Raw genomic sequence first — 21633 nt, 5'->3', positions numbered from 1 at the left:
TTCCCCTCTTCCCCTTCACTGCTTTATTTTGATGTATTTGAAGAAACAGTTGTTAGAACAAAGAACTGATTTCACAATCAAAAATGGAAATCAAGAAGGATCTAATGAACTGCTTGAAATAAACTAACAAGTTTAATGTCCCAGATGTTCCTATACTGATACAGTGAGGCTGGCAGGGTGAAACTTACAGCAACGTCCGACATCTGCAAGAGTGGAAACGTAGAAACCTGGAATTTGGTGTTAGTGATGCGCCACTCCTTTACAGAATGCACTGGCAATCTTCTCTGATGGAATCTACACAGTGATCATTGTAATGGTGTGAATTTAGGGAATTACCCATGAGACGCACTAAAGAGGGAGAAATTATTGGGGTTGGTGCAATTAAGAGCAAATCAGTATTTAGTAGTGTAATGGTGATGGTGTGTTACAAATCACTCAGGAAGTTCAAGTTGCTATGACATAGTCTGGAGCTATGGATAGTGATGGCAGAGACTCCAACTTTCTTTCCATCACATAGCTGACCAGCCATCTTTCTTTCCTGCTCTTACCGACTGCTATTAGGACACGTTGGAAGAATTTGCAGATTAATAATAAACCTGTTTGATGATGAAGTCCTGTGGTGGGACTTGAATCTAAAGTTTCTGGCTAAGAGGCAGGAAAATTATTGTCTGTGCCACAAAACCTCCTTCACATTGTTATAATTGATAAATATTAGGGACCAACCTTTCTAGCTCTGAAAATTAACTTAATAAATGTGGAATCTCATTCCCTCAGAAGAAAATTTTTAATTGTTTTTCTGCTTTCCACTTTTATGTCTCTCCCTTAATCCCATATGTATGTATCAATCTTCATTTAGATTGCTTCCCAGTCATTTGGAAGTGGTTTGTTGTTTCTGTTTTGTGCTTCCTGGTTTGCAGTTTGAGAAGAGAAAATGTTTGTTCCATTTTTGGGAATGGGGGATGGGGCAGTGGCGGTGGCAGACACATGATCACATTGCCCTGCATCCTGTCTGGTAAAGACAGGCAGCATTTAAATTTTGTGCTGCCTCCTCACCTATATGATTTCAGTCTAAAGTCTAGCAAATGAATGTACTTCTGACTGGTTGCACATTGGAAAGGAGACCTGGCAACATGTATGACTAATATGTTTTTCAGCTAGCCTGCAAGCCTCAAAGGCAACATAACCCTCTTAAAAAGGAGCTGCACTCATTGTACAAACTTAAAATAGTATCATTGGAATGCATACATTTGGAAACTAAGATGCCAATTCCCTTAGTGGGTCTTCCTTTCTCCTGTCATAATTCCAGTTAGAAATTGTTGAATCCTAAGAGAAACAGTGTTTTGTTGATTTTCAGGATTTTCATTGATCTCCTGCCAAAATTACAGCAAGAGATTAAGAAAAATCCTACCAAAACATAGGACACAATCTTCTTGTTCTTCATATCAGCGGGATCTTTTAGTCCCACTAATAGTGCACCCTCATCATGTGTTTCCTGGGGTATGGGGTGGAATCAGTGGGAAATCGCATTGATACTTGCAGGACCAGAAGATCCTGCTGCTGGCCAACAGCACGCAGCCTCCAGCCACTGAGGAAAATGCCACAGTGGGTGGGGTGGGGTGGAGAGGGGATGGGCAAAGAATCCCAACGATCAGGCCTATTCGTGTAAAAGTTAATATTAGTTTCTTTGGAAGGTACTTGTAATAATGCCTCAGCACATTATGGGGTAAACATATTCCAAAATCAGAGCATCTTTACAATTCTAAAGGGATCATTTCCTCTCTCATATCCTGGTCCATTTCTATCATCCCCGACACCTCACCATTTCCCACGGCATTGTTATTTACACTCGCATGAGCTCTAACATCTGGCCCTTTATCTCCTCTCTCCTGACTGACTGAGGCACTGAACAAGTGTTGTCACACATCTTTACCATTGTCTTCTTTGAAGTACAACCTCAATGTTTATGCCCTGTTTGATTTCATCCCAATTTTCTTGGAAGATCTGAAATTCAGTGGGAGTGTATTAGAATGTTAAGTGCACTGATTGTGACTTGATTGAAACATACAAGATCCTGAGGATCTTGACAAGGTTTTTTGTGGAGACAAGAACATAAGGACATAAGAACATAAGAAATAGGAACAGGAGTAGGCCATCTAGCCCTTCGAGCCTGCCCCGCCATTCAATAAGATCATGGCTGATCTGTCGTGGTTCAGTTCCACATTCCCCCCCTCTCCCCACTACCCTTAATCCCCTCTCTTATCAAAAACCCATCAACCCGCGTCTTAAAAATATTTAGCGAGGTAGCCTCCACCACTTCAACGGGCAGAGAATTCCAGAGATTCACCACCCTTTGAGTGAAGAAGTTCCTCCTCAACTCCGTTCTAAACCGCCCCCCCTTTATCTTGAGGCTGTGCCCCCTAATCCTACTACCCTTTCTGAGCGGGAAGAGTCTCTCCACCTCTATCCTATCCATCCCATTCATCATAGAACATAGAACATAGAACACTACAGCACAAACAGGCCCTTCGGCCCACGAGTTGCGCCGATCACATCAACACCTATCTATAACCCCCAATCCCATAAAACCCCATATACTCATCCAGAAGTCTTTTAAAAGACCCCAGCGAGTTCGCCTCCACCACCACTGATGGCAGCCGATTCCATTCACTCACCACCCTCTGAGTGAAAAACTTACCCCTAACATCACTTCTGTACTTTCCTCCCCGCACCTTAAATCTGTGTCCTCTCGTAGCGACCATTTCAACCCGGGGAAATAGCCTCTGAGAATCCACCCTATCTATTCCTCTCAACATTTTATAAACCTCTATCAGGTCGCCTCTCAACCTACGTCTCTCCAGGGAAAAGAGACCCAGTTCCCTCAACCTAACTTCATAAGGCATGCCTCCCAGTCCAGGCAACATCCTTGTAAATCTCCTCTGTACCCTTTCAATAGCTTCTACGTCTTTCCTATAGTGAGGCGACCAGAACTGCGCACAGTACTCCAAATGAGGCCTGACCAGGGTCTTATAAAGTTGTAGCATTACCTCCCAACTCCTAAACTCAATCCCTCGATTTATGAAGGCCAGTACACCATACGCCTTCTTGACCACCTCTTCCACCTGCGAGGCCAATTTAAGAGTCCTGTGGACCCGGACCCCAAGATCCTTCTGCTCCTCAACACTACCAAGACTCCTGCCCTTGATAGTGTACTCGTTCATCCCGTTGGTTCTGCCAAAATGGACGACTACGCATTTATCCGCGTTGAAGTCCATCTGCCACTTCTCCGCCCAGTCCTGCATCCTATTTATGTCCTGCTGCAACTTTTGCCATCCTTCCAGACCATCCACAACACCACCGACCTTCATGTCATCAGCGAACTTACTTACCCATCCTTCCACTTCCTCATCCAGGTCATTTATGAAAATGACAAACAGCAAGGGTCCTAGAACAGATCCCTGGGGCACTCCACTGGTGACTGACCTCCATTCAGAAAAAGACCTATCCACAACCACTCTCTGCCTTCTGCAGGCAAGCCAGTTCTTGATCCACAAGGCCAAAGGCCCTTGGATCCCATGCCCTCTCACCTTCTCAAGAAGTCTTGCATGGGGGACCTTATCATCTTATACGTCTCAATGAGATCTCCCCTCATTCTTCTAAACTCTAACGAGTACAAGCCTAGTTTATTCAGCCTCTCCCCATAGCTCAACCCCCTCAACTCCGGCATCAGCCTAGTAAACTTTAGTAAGCCTAGTGACTTTAGTAAGGCGTTTGATAAGGTTCACCATGGAAGGCTTCTGCAGAAATTGCAGATGTATGGGATTGAGGGTGATCTAGGAAATTGGATTAGGAATTGGCTGGCGGATAGAAGACAGAGGGTGGTGGTTGATGGTAAGTATTCGACATGGAGTTCAGTTACGAGCGGTGTGCCTCAGGGATCTGTTTTGGGGCCACTGCTGTTTGTAATTTTTATAAATGATCTGGATGAGGGTATAGTTGGGTGGATTAGTAAATTTGCTGATGACACCAAAGTCGGAGGTGTGGTAGATAGTGAGGAAGGGTGTCTTAGTCTACAGGGAGACTTGGATAAGTTGCAGAGCTGGGCCGAGAGGTGGAGGATGGAGTTTAATGCGGAAAGGTGTGAGGTAATTCACTTTGGTAGGAATAACGGATGTGTAGAGTATAGGGCTAACGGTAGGACTCTGAATAGTGTGGATGAACAGAGGGATCTAGGTGTATGTGTACATAGATCCCTGAAAGTTGGGAATCAAGTAGATAGGGTTGTTAGGAAGGCATACGGTGTCTTGGTGTTTATTGGTAGGGGGATTGAATTTAGGAGCCGCAGCGTCATGTTGCAACTGTACAAAACTCTGGTGCAGCCGCACTTGGAGTATTGTGTGCAGTTCTGGTCCCCACATTATAGGAAGGATGTGGAGGCTTTGGAGAGGGTGCAGAGGAGGTTTACCAGGATGTTGCCTGGTATGGAGGGGAGGTCCTATGAGGAAAGACTGAGGGATTTGAGGTTGTTTTCGTTAGAAAGAACGCGGCTACGAGGGGACCTTATTGAAACATATAAGATGATTAGAGGTTTAGATAGGGTGGACAGTGATAGCCTTTTTCCTCGGATGGAGAAAGCTAACACGAGGGGGCATAGCTTTAAATTAAGGGGTGGTAGTTATAGGACGGATGTCGGGGGAAGGTTCTTTACCCAGAGGGTGGTGAGGGATTGGAATGCCCTGCCTGCTGCAGTTGTAAATGCGCCTAGTTTGGGGGCGTTTAAGAGATCCGTGGATAGGTTTATGGATGGTAAGGGTTTGGTTTAGGTTAGAGGGTCATTGTTTTTTAACTGGTCGGCGCAACATCGTGGGCCGAAGGGCCTGTTCTGCGCTGTAATGTTCTATGTTCTATGTTCTAAACCTCCTCTGCACTCCCTCCAAGGCCAAAATATCCTTGCGTAAGTATGGCGCCCAAAACTGCACACAGTACTCCAGCTGCGGCCTCACCAATGCCCTATACAGCCGCAGCAAGACCTCCCTACTTTTATATTCAATCCCCCTCGCTATGAAGGCCAGCATCCCATTCGCCTTCCTGACCACCTGCTGCACCTGCAAGCTGGGTTTTTGCGACACATGCACAAGGACCCCAAGGTCCCTCTGCACCGTCGCCTGCTGCAGCTTTTCGCCACGTAAGTAATAATCCTTCCTACCATTATTCCTACCAAAGTGGACCACCTCGCACTTGCCAACATTAAATTCCATTTGCCATTTCCTGGCCGATTCGCCCAGCCTATCTAGATCCTTCTGTAGACTCTCCACACCCTCCGCACAATTTGCTGTTCCACCAATCTTGGTGTCATCAGCAAATTTCGACACCATACACTCGGTTCCCTCCTCCAGATCATCTATATAAATGGTAAATAGCTGAGGCCCCAGCACCGACCCCTGGGACACTCCACTAGTCACCATCCGCCAATCCGAATAGCACCCATTGACCCCCACTCTCTGCCTCCTATTTGACAACCAATCCTCTATCCACGCTAACACCCTACCCCCAACTCCATGTCCCCTGACATTCTGCAATAACCTCTTGTGAGGTACCTTGTCAAACGCCTTCTGAAAATCAAGAAAGACCACATCTACCGGCTCTCCTCTATCCACCGCCCTAGACACAACCTCATAGAACTCCAGTAAATTTGTCAGACACGACTTCCCTTTAATGAAACCGTGCTGCGTCTTCTCTATCAAGCAATTCCTCTCAAAATGCCTCGCTATTTCCGCCTTGATGACGGATTCTAACATTTTACCTACAACAGACGTTAAACTAACCGGCCTATAATTCCCTGCCTTTTGCCTGGCACCCTTCTTAAACAATGGCGTAACATTAGCCGTTTTCCAATCTTCCGGCACTTCCCCGGAATCCAGCGACGTCTGGAAAATAACCACCAAGGCATCCACTATCACCTCCGCCATTTCTTTCAGAACCCTCGGATGCATTCCATCCGGTCCTGGCGACTTGTCCACAATCAGCCCCTCCAGTCTGTCGAGCACCTCCTCTCTAGTAACAGTAATGTCATTAAGACCCTCCAGTCCTACCACCTTTCCATCTCTAACACCCGGCAAATTATTCACGTCCTCCTCCGTGAAGACAGAAACAAAAAAGTTATTTAAGACCTCAGCCATATCCCCATCCCCTACCACTAAGTTCCCCTTCTCATCCTCTAAGGGACCAACGTTCACCCTAGCCAGCCTCTTCCTTTTTATATATTTATAAAAACTCTTGCTATCCTTTTTTATATTAAGCGCTAGCCCAGCTTCATAGTTTCTCCTACCCTTCTTTATCAACTTCTTTGTCAATCTTTGTTGACATTTAAACCTCTCCCAATCCTCTTCTCACCCACTACTCTTAGCTACTCTAAATGCCTCCGCTTTTAATTTAACACTTTCCTTCACCTCCTTCGTTATCCACGGCTTATTACCTCTCCTCCTACTGTCCTTATTGACCATCGGAATAAATTTCCGCTGAGCACCAAGAAAGATCTCCTTAAAGATCCTCCACTGCTCCTCAGCAGACCTACCTTCCAACGCGCTCCCCCAGTCCACATTCGCCAATTCTTCTCTCATCCTACCGTACTCCCCTCTGTTCAAACAAAGGACGCACGTCCGGGAACCCACTTTCTCCTCCTCCATCTGCACCAGAAATTCCACCATACACTGATCACTCTCCCCAAGAGGATCCTTCACCGCAAGGTCTTTAATTCTACCCGCCTCATTACGTAACACCAGATCCAAGATAGCTCGCTCCCTCGTCGGCTCCAACACACACTGTTCCAGGAAACTATCCCGGCAGCATTCCAAGAACAATGGGCCTGATTCACCCATTGCAGTCCGCATCTTTTTTGGTGGGTCGGGTTGGGAGATGCACGTAATGGCCATTTCATGGGTTCTCTGTGAGCTTTTACAACCTGTGCACATTTCCCAACTAGAAGAAAATGGCATGCTGGGAATGCACAGAAGTCTGGTGGGAAGTAAGGTAGGTCATTTGAATATGTTTTACATATATTTTAAACATATTTTAAATGCAGTTGTCGGGCCCGGCACAGAACTTGCCAGGCCCAATAGCATCTCCCACCCCGCCAGGAGTACTCCATTCCGGCAGTGTTTAGAGTCGCTCCTCATGTTCGGAGAACTAGTGGGAGACTAGGGGGTTGGGCAACAGGGAGTGGTGCCCCCTGGGCATGGGCATCCTGGCAGTGCCAGCCTGTGCTTCTGGCCCTGCCCAAGGGGCACAGTGTCCTTACCCAGGGCACATTGACACTGCCCAGCAGGCATCGGGCAGTGCCAAAGTGGCAGGGCCTAGGGGTAATCTGTAGGAGTAGGGATCCCGCTGCCACTCTGCATGGGGATCGGTCTGGGCTGGAGGGAAGATAGCGATTGGAGTGGGCTGTAGGGGGTGGTAGCCTACTAGGGAGGATTGTTTGCTTCCCCGGGGGGTGGGGGTGACTCCAAGGGGTGTCAGCAAGGGGTGGGGGTCTGCAGGGGTGAGGGGGGTTCACCACTGCTAGGGGTGTGCGGGGGCGGTTTGTCTGCTCTGGTGCAGGGCAGGTCAGGGCTGGCCGGGAAATTATTATGGGGGCTGCGATTGGGCCGTGGGGCAGGGAGGGCTAGAAGGGCAGCACTGTGGGATCCTGGGCTGGCCAGCAAACAGGGAGACTGACAGATTGGGGCCACTGCGCATGCGCAGAGTTCCAAAACTGTCAGACTCTAACACAAATAGGCTCCGCTTCCCGAGCTTTTAATGATATTCATGACTGTGACCTCTGCATTGCACAGACTGGGGAGTTTGAGGTCTGAAGCTGCACTGAAAAAACATTTGTGATCTAGAACAGTTTTCCCAGCAGTTCAGCACTTTTGGGAGAACTGCCCCCAATATTTCCTTTGATGAAAGAATATAGAACTAGGGCTCACTATGGGGGTCACCATTTAAAATGAGGTAAAATGTTTTCACTCAGAGGGTCGTGAGCGTTGGAATTCTCTGAAAAGATAGTGGAAGCAGAGTTTTTGAATATCCTTAAGATAAAACTAGATGGATTTTTGATAAGCAAATAGGTGATAGATTACAGAGGGTAGGCAGAATGCAGATCACAATTGGATCAGCCATGATCTTGTTACATGGTAGAACAGGCTCAAGGAGCTGAATGGCCTACTCCTGCTCTTTGTTTGTATATTCATATGTGCTCTTGTAATTTATAATCTCCATCTACTTTATGATATCAATCATGTAATCAGTATTAATACAGATCACCCTCAATATGGTTCTTGTTTTTCCCACTGAAAGATCATAGCATTACTTTTTACCTTTCTCAACATATTAACTTAAAAGTGGAAACAGTTATTTGAAAGATGTAGATGAGGTAAAATAATGGTAGTACCAACACAGAGAAAGAAGTTGAGCAAAACCATGTCAACAGTTCACATTGTGGATGCCATCTGATGGATCAGAAGACTGCTTCATAGATTCAGCACACATGACTGCAAATGAAAATCTAAAAAATACCTATGGCAATTGTACATAACAGCCAGCACCAAGAATTCTGAATTCAATTTCTTTTTCAGTCCAAAAGAACTACTCCTTAATTGTAACTGGAAAATAAATCACATCAATTTTAAATCCATTTTGGCACAATCTCATAAATAGGATACTGTTAACCTTATTCCCACAGTGAAAGTATCCACACTGAGGGTCTTTGACATCAGTCATTGAAAAAGCAGGTGCAAAAATCTCCAATCTACCCACTGTTGTAATATACCATCAATAGAAGGAACACTTATTACGTGATCCAGAATTAATTTAATTTTTGCTTTGAGCAAAACACACATAAGACTCTGATGCCTTCAAGCTTATGTATATTATACAATATAAATGTTGTATAATATACAATATTTATGTATAAATATTCTCATGTCTGGTCTTAATAAATGAATCCACATTATGATTACCAAACCCCTGATGAGTGATTGGTGCCTTGTATCTTGTACAGAAAATAGGTCCAAGGTATTATATCATTACAATAACATAAAATGGTGATCAGCAGCTGTAAGACAGGTGCCTGCAAAATTAAGTATAGGCACAACATGATGAACAACCTTAGATTATGTTACATATACACAGTGGTTACAAAAGCAGGTCAGAGGCTAGGAATCCTGCGATGAGTAACTCACCTCCTGTCTCCCCAAAGCCTGTCTACCGTCTACAAGGCACAAATCAGGAATGTGATAGCATACTCCCCACTTGCTTATATAGGTTCAGCTCCAACAATACTCAAGAAACTTGTCACCATCCAGGAGAAAGCAGCCCACTTGATTGACATCACATTTACAAACATCCACTCCTTCCAGCACCAACGGTTAATAGTAGCAATGTGTACTGTCATTCATCAAAGATCCTTAGATAGCACTTTCCAAACCCATGACCACTTCCATCCAGAAGGATAAGGGCAGCAGATAAATGGGAACACCACTGCCTGGAGATTCCTCTCCAAGCCACTCATCATCCTGACTTGGAAATATATCTGTTCCTTCACAATGGCTGGGTTAAAATCCTGGAATTCTCTCCCTAGTGGTGTTGTGGGTTAGCCCACAGTACATGGACAGCAGCATTTCAAGAAGGCGGCTCACCACCACCTTCTCAAGGGCAACTAGGGATGGGTAATAAATGGTGGCCAGCCAGCAATGCCCATGTCCCTCAACTGAATTTTTAAAAATGGCATGAGAAGAGTGTCAATGTTTTGCTGCAATATGACAGATGACTTGGGGTCGTAGTAGTTGCTACCAAATCTATAAGTTCATTAAAGAATTTTAAATCCAGGGTTGCCTTGTGGGTTAAACTTCTGTGATGCTGAAAGATGGGGCCCCATAAGCAATCAAGAGGATGACTCTTTGCCGCTCATCCTCTTCTATCCCATTTACCAGAAGAAATATTTCATGCATTAGGCAAACTGGGACAAATCCTCCACATCTGCATCATACGGTTCTAATTTCCCAAAACGCAGCATTTTTAAATCTCTGTTACCATATCACTAAGTTCATTGAAAAGGCAAAGTTATCCAAAACTTTCCTTGTTCCTCATCGCCAATATAATAACTCAGGAAGCCCAACTGGAAAGAAACAGTATTGTTAAACACAAATTAAAGCCATTACTGCATGGTATACATACGTAAATCCCAACTTTCCTTTTATTTCAATAATTCATTGAAATACATTACATTCCAAATAAATTATAATCCATCCAGGCAGGCCATTGCCTATTACCAAGGGAACTCATTTTCAATGAGCTCCACAGGGTGATCAATTAGAAACTCCCCATGGAACTCATGGGGGTTAACACAGCAGCAAATAATCAACATTTATAAATGGAAAAGAAAAGTTAACATTTTGGCTATTACCCTTGTCGAAATGTTAACCTCTTTTTTCCCTTTATTGATACTGGTTGGTCTGTTGTTTATTTGTAGAATTTTGCATCTTGTTATCAAGATTATTCTTGATTTTTTTTTCCCTGTTCATAAGCAGCCACTTTCACAGATTCTTTGCAAATTCTCCAATATAGAGTAATTATTTTAATCACATTAAAAATGTCACAACAATGCTGACAAAGTAGAACTCATTGGAATTGTTGGTGAAAATAAACCAAAATGAAGCCCTTAGGATAACTCAGCATATATTTATATTCTGTATACCCAAATGATGTTTCTCTTCTGCTATGGAACAAATCAATTTCCTCCCACCGTCCAAAGGCGTGCGCCTTAAGTTGGTTGGCCATGCTAAATTGTCCACTAGTGTCCCAAGATACACAGATTAGGGAAATTAGCAGGGTAAATTTGTGAGTTTATGGGATAGAGCCTGGGTAAGATGCTCTGTCGGAGAGTTGGGGTAGACTTGACGGGCCAGATGGCCCCCTTCTGCAGGGAGGATTCTGTGAAGTCAATTTAGCAAACTGTTCCCAAAATTTTGACTTGTTATTTATTCACTACAGTTTTGACTTGAAGAATGTGAATGTGAGATTAACAATGAATTAAGAATGGACAGTGTAGGTTTGGTTCCCCAAGCTTTGGCATTGTTAATTTTAGTTATGCTGAAGACAAAGTGAAACCAGAGGTCTATGAACTTTCTTCGTGGCTGCTGAAAATGATTGGCTTCAGGATAGAATTAGAATCAATTAAAAAACAAAGGGATCACATACTCTCTCAAATAGGACATTAAACCTTGTATCTATGGGGAACAGTACAGATACAAGCTATTCTTTTAAAGAACAAGGCAGCAATTAAAAAAAGTGGCAGTATAGAGTCCATGGCTCACCTTTCCTGGCGTGTCTGCTCCTCTGTGGTTTCCATGGCACATTCCAAAGAATTCTGCAAAGACTGAAGCTGGTTCACTGTCTCCTTCAACAGAAAGCGAGTCACAAACTGTTCCAGATTACATGAATCTTGGTAATCCTGTATAAGTAATTCAATTTAAATACAATTAATTAAATAAATTGGAATAAAAGGGGAACATTCATCAGCAAGAGTGGCTTTGTAGCACCACTACAGCTGAGCTGGCCAAGTCCAGCTGCAAGTGGTGACAGGGCTGATAGGAATGGTAAAAACTTACTTGATCTTGTTCTCACCAACGTAGTTGTCATAGATGTATCTGTACTTGATAATGTTGATAGGAGTGACTACTTCACAGTGTTTATCGAGACAAAGCCCCACCTTCACACTGAGGACACCCTCCATCATGTTATTGCGACATTATCATTGTACCAAATTGAAAAGACTCAGATCGGATCCGACAACTCAGAGTTAGAAGTCCATGAGGATCTATTGGTCATCAGCAGAAGCAAATTTCAAGACTAATCTCCAATGTCAAAGTCAAAGCATATCCTTCACCTTCCTATTACAATCCAGACAACCAACTCTGGTTCAGTGAGGAGTGCCGGAGGGCATACCAGGAACAGCAATAGGCATACCTAAAGTGAGGTGCCAACCTGATGAAGCTACAACACAGGACCACATGCCACTAAACAGTGAAAAGAGTATAGTGTAGACAGACTTAAACAATCCCATAACCAATGGGCCATCAAAGCTCTGCATTCATATCCAGTTATAAGAACATAAGAACATAAGAAATAGGAGCAGGAGTAGGCCATCTAGCCCTTCGAGCCTGCCCCGCCATTCAATAAGATCATGGCTGATCTGAAGTGGCTCAGTTCCACTTTCCCGCTTTCTCCCCATAACCCTTAATCCCCTTGCCTACCAAAAACCTATCTACCCGCGTCTTAAATATATTTAGCGAGGTAGACTCCACCACTTCAACGGGCAGAGAATTCCAGAGATTCACCACCCTTTGAGTGAAGAAGTTCCTCCTCAACTCTGTTCTAAACTGCCCCCCCGTTATCTTGAGGCTGTGCCCTCTAGTCCTGCTGTCCTTTCTGAGCGGGAAGAACCTGTCCACCTCAACCCTATCCATCCCTTTCATCATCTTATACGTCTCTATAAGATCCCCCCTCATCCTTCTAAACTCTAACGAGTACAAGCCCAGTCTATTCAGCCTCTCTTCATAGCTCAATCCCCTCAACTCCGGTATCAGCCTAGTGAACCTTCTCTGCACTCCCTCCAAGGCCAAAATATGATTGGTGGTGGACGTTTAAAAAACTAAGAGGAAACTAAATGATATTTCCAATCCTCAATTATGGGAGAACACCGCATATCGGTGCAAAACACAAGGCCAAGAAATTTGTAACAGTCTTCAGCCAGAAATGTCAAAATGATTATCCATCTCAACCTCTTCTTGAGGTTCCCCCACGTCACAGATGCCAGAATTCAACTCACTCAATTTCAAGAAATAGGTAAATTCATTAGATACAATAAATGCTATGGACTTTGACAACAACTTAACTGTAGTACTGAAGACTTGTGGTCCAGAACTAGCCGTACCCCTAGCTAGAACATTCTATTAGAGTTACAACACTGATATCTGCCAGAGAATGTGGAAACTTTCCCAAATATGCCCTATCCACAAAAAGCAGGGCAAATGCAATCTGGCCAATTATCATCCATCAGACTCTCTCAATTATCAACAATGTGAGAGAAGGAGTTTTTGAAACGCTGCCAAGCAGCACTTACTCGCCAATAATCTGTTCAATCATGTTCATTTTGAGCTCTGACAAGACCATTGAGCTCCAGACACCATGGCAGCCTTGGTCCCAACTTGAAAAGAAACTGGGAAGAGGAGGGAATGTCTGTCTTTGACATGAAGACAGCATTTGATCAAATATGGCATCAAAGACTAAATGGTTCAAGAAGACACCTCACCACCACATTCACAAAGGCAATTTGGGGGGGATATTAAATGTGAGCGTCACGAGCACAAACAACTTTCTATGAGTGAATGTATTTTAAAAAAGTGCTCAGGGGCTAATCCAGCAGAGTAGATCTGAATTATACTGAAATAAAGCAATCCCAATTGAAATTTAGTTGACATCAGTTAAAGAAAGCCTTTACAGAGTGAATTGAATGTTGTGTTAATGTAAATTATGAGGTGATTTAATTGAAACAAGTAGAATTCTCAGGCATTTGACAGAGTGATTGCTGATAAAACATTTCTGTTGTCGGGGTGTCTGGAATTTAGAGATTGGAATTTGACCCAGATAATAGGGATTTTGTTTGGCAAGAAAGACTGTCAAAATTGGCCAGTCATGGGCCTTCCCATGGTAGGAATAACAACAAAATGGACTATTATTTAAATAGTAAAAAGTTGCAGCATGCTGCTGTGCAGAGGGGCGTGGATGTCCTTGTGCAAGAATCACCTGGTTTGCAAGTGCAGCAGGTAATTAAGAATGCAAATAGCATTTTGTCCTTCACTGCTAGAGGGATGGAGTTTAAAAACAGGGAGGTTATGTTGCAGTTGTATAAGGCGTTGGTGAGGTCACACTTGGAGTACTGTGTATAATTTTGGTCTGCATACTTGAAAAAGGAAATACTGGCACTCCACCTGGCAGAGGAGATTCACTAGGTTGATTTTGGAGTTGAGAAGGTTGGCTTATGAGGAGAGACTGAGTAGACTGGGGCTATACTCATTGGAATTCAGAAGAATGAAGGGAGATCTTATAGAAACATATAAGACAATGAAGGGAGTAGATAAGATAGAAGCAGGGAAGTTGTTTTCACTGGCAGTTGAAACTAGAAGTAGGGGGCATAGCCTCAAAATAAGGGGGAGCAGATTTAGGATTAAGTTGAGGAGGAAATTTTTCACACAAAGTTTTGTGAATCTGTGGAATTCCCTGCCCAGTGAAGCAGTTGAGGCTACCTCATTGAATGTTTTTAAGGCAAGGATAGATAATTTATTGAACTAAGGGTTATGGTGAGTGGGCAGGTAAGTGGAGCTGAGTCCACGAAAAGATCAGCCATGACCTTATTGAATGGCGGAGCAGGCTTGAGGAGCCAGATGGCCTACTCCTGCTCCTAATTCTTATGTTCTTATATTCCCAGGATTTAGGACCCCAGGAGCAGAAATCTCACCCAAGAAAGCTGCTGGCCACTCAGAGACTGGTACTTTTCCACTGCCACCAGGTATGGTGGAAGCCATTGGCAAAACACCCACTAGAGGCCTAAAGCCAGAAGTGAATAAGGGTGAAATGCAGGTTGCAGGGAGAGGATCAGTGGCTGGGAGTGAAGAGTGTGGAACAAATGGAAGGGTGATGGATTAGTCCTCTTTCCTGATTCTAGATTGCTTGTTCAGACATGGAGTTTCTGATGGCTGTCTGCTGGGAACCCACACAGCCAGTCCCCCTGCCCACTGGTGATTGAATACCAATGGAAAATTTCCAATCCTATTTGTATAGCATCAAATGTAGAATCTTCCATAAACCTGCGAGGTCAGGCTGTGTTTTAGAACATTTTTGTTTTGCATTGACAAATTTTCCTTGAAGCATCTAAGAATGTAACCTTGTGTAGTTTTATCAATATAACTGAGAATAGCTTGATCACAAAAATAAGCAATTTTGTAAAAGGATCTAGTTCAGTGCTTGTAACATGATTTTGAATAACTGAAAATGATTAAAAACTGTGCAGAAATATTGACCAGTGTCATTGTGCTACAATAGCCTTTTTTTTTGGTAAACTATATATAGTTTTACTATTTAAAAGCTTTTAAAATGTGGCAATTAGTGCCTTTGTACCTAAAAAAACACTTCAATTTTAGTAGCCTCCTTGAAGATCTAAAAAAACAGACAATTAGCAAAAACTCACTTGGTGGCTAATTTGATTAGGGAACATCTTCAATTTTGGGAGTATCAGAGGGGTGTCTTTGAAACCAATGCAAAATTTCCTGGAATCACATTTTGCACTGGACATACTTTGTGCTTGAAATTTTCAATCTATTGCATTGGGTTTTATTATTTATTTATTAGTGTCAAAAGTAGGCTTACATTAATGCTGCAATGAAGTTACTGTGAAAATCCCCTAGTTGCCACATTCTGGCATCTGTTCAGGTACACAGAGAGAATTTAGCATGGCAATGCACCTAACTAGCATGTCTTTCAGACAATGGGAGGAAACAGGGGCACCTCGATAAAACCCACATAGACATGGAGAGAATATGCAAACTCCACAGAGACAATGACCCAAGGCTGGAATCAAACCCAGCTCCCTGGTGCTGTGATGCAGTAGTGCTAACCACTGTGCCACCATGCTGCCCAATTTCAGTTGAATTGCATAGGAGAAAGCAATGCGACCTTGTCGAAGCTCTACCTTATTTTTTTTTCAAATTTCCGCATTTGTTGCTTTATTTCTTTTTACCTTTCATGATCCACTTAGTGTTGAAAAAAATCACATGAATGTAAAAATTGATCCTTTTGTTATTTCTCATTGGGACAGCAAAGCTCCATAGGTTAATCACATTTTTTCCTAAAGTATGTTAGTAATGTAATTTGCATCTGTATTTCAACAGATGTACAGTTTGAAGAAAGGCTGGGAGAAAATTGTGTGCTGACAATTAAAGATCCCCTGTGTAATCAAAGAGCCTCCTTGAATATCTTGAGTCATTGTTTTCAGTGATAAGCACAGCTCCTACTTTAGTCACCGTTGCAGTACACGGATATGAATAATCTAATCTAACGGCAGAGCACTTATCACACAAAATGTAATCATGAATAATAATTAAATGAAAAGGAATGTAAAAATGTAGAGGATGAAATTTTATTATAAATGTTAACTCTGAAATTCAGCTTTTAAATGGCCTTTTTTTCTGGTGCTGTAAGTGCCATTTTGCCTCCAAAATTGTGTCCTCAGCACACATGTATATTTTTGGTGCAAATCTTGACAGGTGCCATTGTCGTAAGGGTATTAGCATGTGCTGAGGGAGTGTCACTGAAAGTATGCTGAATAGGCAGATCATGATTGTCAATCAATTGTGAGACTGATTTGACAGTGGTGCTTCCATTTCGAAGCTTAATGCTCCAAAATTCCACCTAAACTCCTCCTAATCTCACACAACTGCGGATGTTTTCAGCCATGATGTGGAGATGCCGGCATTGGACTGGGGTAAACACAGTAAGAAATCTCACAACACCAGATTAAAGTCCAATAGGTTTATTTGGTAGCACAAGCCTCTAGCTTTCGGAGCACTTCTCCTTCATCAGGTAAGCGGGAGTTCTGTTCACAAACAGGGCATATAAAGACACAAACTCAATTTACAAACTAATGGTTGGAATGTGAGTCTTTACAGGTAATCAAGTCATAAAGGTACAGACAATGTGAGTAGAGAGAGGGTTAAGCACAGATTAAAGAGATTGTCTCCAGCCAGGAGAAAAGGTGTGTATTGTCTCCAGCCAGGACAGTTAGTGAGATTTTGCAAGCCCAGTCAAGTTCCGGAGGTTACAGATAGTGTGACATGAACCCAAGATCCCAGTTGAGACCGTCCTCATATGTGTGGAGCTTGGCTATCAGTCTCTGCTCAGTGACTCTGCGTTGTTGTGTGTCGTGAAGGCCACCTTGGAGAACACTTACTTGAAGATTAGAGGCTGAATGCCCATGACCGCTGAAGTGTCTGGTGATTGTTGAGCAGTGTTCATCCATCCATTGTCGCAGCGTCTGCATGGTCTCCCCAGTGTACCATGTTACGGGATATCCTTTCCTGCTGTGTATCAGGTAGACAACATTGGCCTATTTGCAAGTGTATGTACTGTGTACCAGGTGGATGGTGAAATGATGGCATCTGTGTCGATGATCTGACACGTCTTGCAGAGGTTGCTCTGGCAGGGTTGTGTGGTGTTGTGGTCATTGTTCTCCTGAAGACTGGGTAGTTTGCTGTGGACAATGGTCTTTTTGAGGTTGTGGGGTTGTTTGAAGACAAGCAGTGAGGGTATGGGGATGGCCTTGGCGAGATGTTCATTTTCATCAATGATATGTTGAAGGCTCCGGAGAAGATGTCATAGCTTCTCCGCTCCAGGGAAGTACTGTCCGCCTTGTCCCGTTTTTGTCTTCTGAGGAGGTCAGTGTGGTTTTTCGCTGTGACGCGTTGGAGGTGTCGATCGATGAGTCGAGCGCCATGTCCTATTCTTATGAGGGTGACTTCCCATGTCTGGAGGTGTCCGTTGCGATCCTCCTCATATGAGCAGATCCTGTGTATATGGAGGGCTTGTCTATAGGGGATGACTTCTTTAACGTGTTTAGGGTGGAAGCTGGAGAAGTGGAGCATCATGAGGTTATCCATGGGCTTGTGGTACAGTGAAGTGCTGAGGTGACTGTCCTTAATGGAGATGCGTATGACCAAAAATGCAACCGATTCCAGAAAGTAGTCCATGGTGAGTCTAATGGTGGGATGGAACTTGTTGATTTCATATAGTTGTTTCAGTAATTGTTCACCTTGAATCCAAAGGAAGAAAATGTCATTGATGTATCTAGTGTATAGCATCGGTTGAAGCTGCTGTGTAGTAAAGAGGTCTTGTTCGAACCTGTGCATGAAGATGCCAACATATTGAGGTGCGAATTTGGTCCCCATGGCGGTTCTGTGTGTCTGGATGAAAAGCTGGTTGTTGAAGGTGAAGACATTGTGGTCCAGAATGAAGCAGATGAGTTGTAAAATTGTATCTGGAGATTGGCAGTTGTCGGTGTTGAGTTCTGAGGCTGTTGCAGCGATGCCATCGTCGTGGGGGTGCTGGTGTAGAGTGCCAAGAAACCGGCGTGATGAAGAGTGCTCATGGTTCAACTACTCCATGTGTGCTGAGTTTCTGTAGGAACTCCATAGTGTCACAACAAAAACTGGGGGTTCTTTGTACAATGGGTTTCAGGATGCCCTCGACATAGCCGGAGAGGTTCTTGCGTAGGGTCCTATTGCCCAATACGATGGGATAGCCGGGTGGGTTTGCTTTGTGTATCTTCGGGAGGCAGTGGAGATCTCCAACGCAGGGAGTACGTGGATGAGAGCACGGAGGGTGCTCTGAAGGTCCAGATCAAAGGTCTTGATCAGTCTGTTGAGTCGACGGGTATGTTCTTTGGTTGGATCTGCAGGTAACTGTCTGTAGTGTTCCTCGTTGTTCAGTTGTCGGTACACTTCTTTGCAGTAATCCATTTTGCTCATATGCCGATGGTCCCTCCTTTGTCTACTAGTTTGATGACAATATTGCGATTGGTCTTGAGGATGTGGAAAGCGTTTTGCTGTACTTGGATAATGTTCGAGGCTGTCTTGTGAGTGCAATTGATGAATCTGGCATTGACACACCTCGTGACGGCTTGGGCATACATGTCGAGCTAAGAGATACCAGGAGGACTCCAGATTACGAACCCCCTCAGGTCAACCTATAACACAGACTACGCTGAGAAACTTTGCCGTCGCACCTCTCTCACACTCCTCAACCACCTCATACACCAGCTCTATAGCAAATGCCACATCCTGGAAACCAAGATAGAGTCCATATTCTCAACTTGTGCTCAGGACACAGACCAGCTGCGAAACTCTGACAAGCAGACAAGACAAAGGAACTATGCCATCTACATGCACACCAACAACAGGAAACATGAGGAACTTGGCATCACCACCAGCATCAACGAAACCTCCCCTGGTATCACATAGAAAACAATACCACTGCAGGGAAGTCCGTTGTCAACTTGTCGGACTACACACTTCAACCAGATGAAATTGAAGTTCTCAGCCTAGGACTCAATTTCTGTCCCACCACCAAAATAGACCCCATCTGTCTTGCAGCAGACACAGAGGAATGAGGCTGCGGGAGTTTTTCCACAAATCCCAAGAGGTCAACAATGAATACAATGAGACAGCCAATGAACTGGAACAGCTGACAGAGAGATCTGCAATGCAGCAACTGAAGAGAAAAGAGTTGAATTGGACTCCTCCAGAAGGCCGCTGCCCTCGACTTGTTCAGTTTCTGGTCAATGCTAATCCCGAGGATGTTGATATCACAGGATTTAGCAATGGTAATGCCATAGAAAGTCAAGAGGCAATAGTTAAGTCCTCTCTTGTTGGAGATGGTCATTACCTGGCACTTATGTGGCACAAAAGTTATTTGCCATTGGTCAGCGCAAGCCTGAATATTGTACAGGTCTTGCTGCATTTGGACATGGACAGCTTCAGTATCTCAGAAGTCATGAATGGTGCTGAACATTATGCAGTCATCAGCAAACATCTCCACTTCAGCCTTTATAATAGAAGGAAAGTCACTGATGAAGCAGCTGAAGATGGTTGGGCCTAGGACACGACACTGAGGAATTTCTGCAGTGATGTCCTGGAGCTGAGATGATTGACCTTCAATCACCATAACTATCTTTCTTTGGGCCAGGAATAACTCCAATCAGTGGAGGGTTTTCCTCCTGCTTCCAATTGACTCCAGTTTTGCCAAGGCTCCTTGGTGCTATATTCAGAAAAATGCTGCCTTGATATCAAGGGCAGTCACTCTTACCTCACCCCTGACATTCAGTTCTTTTAACCATGTTTGAGCCAAGGTGGTAGTGAGGCTAGGAGCTGAGTGACCTCAGTGGAATGCAAACTGAGCTTCCATAAGCAGGTTATTGCTGAGTAAATGCAGCATGGTAGCACTGTTGATGACCCCCTTCCATCACTTCACTGTTGATCAAAAGTATCCTGATGCGGCAGTAATTGGTTGGATTGGATTTGTCCCATTTCATGCGTACAGAACATATCTAGACAATTTTCCATACTGCCAGGTAGATACCAGTGTTGCAGTTGTACTGGAACAACATGGCTAAATGTGCAGCAAGTTCTAGAGCACAAGTCTTAACTACAATTGCTGGAGAATTGTCAGTGTCCGTAGCCTTTGTAGTATGCATTCCCTTCAGCCATTTCTTGATATCACATGGAGTGAGTCAAATTGGTTGAAGACTGACATCTATGATGCTGGGGACCTCTGGAGCAGGCCGAGATGGATCATCCATTTGGCAGTGCTAGCTGAAGGTTGCTGAAAGTGCTTCAGCCTTATCTTTTGCACTGATGTACTGGGCTTCTGTACGATTGAGGATGGAGATATTTGTGGACCCTCCTCCTCCAGCGAGCTGCTTAATGTCCACCATCATTCATGGTTGGATGTGGCAGGGCTGCAGAGCTTAGATATGATCCGTTGGCTGTGGGTTCGCTTAGCTTTGTATATTACTTGCTGCTTATGCTGTTTGGCATACAATTAGTCCTGTTTTTTAGCTTCATCGGGATGACATCTTATTTTTTGGTATGCCTGATATTATTCCTGGCATGCCCTCCTGTACTCTACATTGAATCAGGATTGATCCCCTGGCTTGCTAGTAATAGTACAGTGGGGGATATGTCGAGCCATGACGTTACAGTTTGTGATTGAGTACAATTCGGCTGATGTTGATGACCCACAGCACCTCATGGACGCCCAGGCGATGTAAAGCTATGAAACAACATATTGGCTGACTGTTCGACAACCATCCAAATCTTATTCTCACCTCCCTTGGCATCTTTTCCCAACAGATCTTAACTGCCAGTTATTCATTGTGTGAAATTGACAAACAGCAGCGAGATATATAATTGGTTCCTGGGCATCTGTTCGAAATCTGTTCCATTGAGGACAGTGGTAGTGCCACACAAAAAGATGGAGGGTATCCTCAATGTGAAGGTGGGACTTCATTTCCACAAGGTCTGTGCAATGATCGCTCTCCTATACTGTCATGGACAGATGCCTTTGCGGCAGGCAGGTTAGTGAGGATGAGGTCATGTTTCTCCCTCTTGTTTGTTCCCTCACTACCTGCTACAGCCCCTGTCTGGGGCTATGTCCTTTGCAATCCATCCAGCGCAGACTGTGTTGGTACTACCGGGCCACTGTTGGTGATGGACATTGAAATCTCCACCCAGTGTACATTCTGTGCCTTGTCACCTTCAGTGCTTCTTCCAATTGGTGTTTGACACTGAGGGGTACTGATTCATCAGCTGAAGACGGACAGTATGTGATGATCAGCAAGAAATTGCCTTACCCATGTTTAACTTGGTTCCATGAAACTTCATGGATTCCAGAGTCAATGTTCAGGATTCGCAAGGAAACTCCCTCCTGACTGTATACCACTGTGCCACTACCACTTCTGCTGGGTCTGTCCTGCCGGTAACACAGGACATA

At 44.0% G+C, this 21633-nt stretch overlaps 1 protein-coding gene across 1 annotated transcript in view; it reads right to left on the bottom strand.

The window, feature by feature from the left end:
• The window catches only part of necab1 (N-terminal EF-hand calcium binding protein 1), a 155955-nt gene that overhangs the window by 55702 nt on the left and 78620 nt on the right, over window positions 1-21633 (bottom strand). Inside the window, exon 6 of the mRNA XM_080194956.1 lies at window positions 11349-11485. Within this exon, the coding sequence (XP_080051082.1) occupies window positions 11349-11485 (137 nt within the window). The remainder of the gene's footprint in view (window positions 1-11348; window positions 11486-21633) is intronic.

This window comes from Carcharhinus amblyrhynchos, chromosome 8 (assembly GCF_965287045.1).
Source record: "Carcharhinus amblyrhynchos chromosome 8, sCarAmb.v2.hapA, whole genome shotgun sequence".
Classification (NCBI taxonomy): Eukaryota; Metazoa; Chordata; class Chondrichthyes; order Carcharhiniformes; family Carcharhinidae; genus Carcharhinus; species Carcharhinus amblyrhynchos.
The sequence above is the reverse complement of the archived record's forward strand: the minus strand, read 5'-3'. Positions and strand labels throughout refer to the sequence as shown.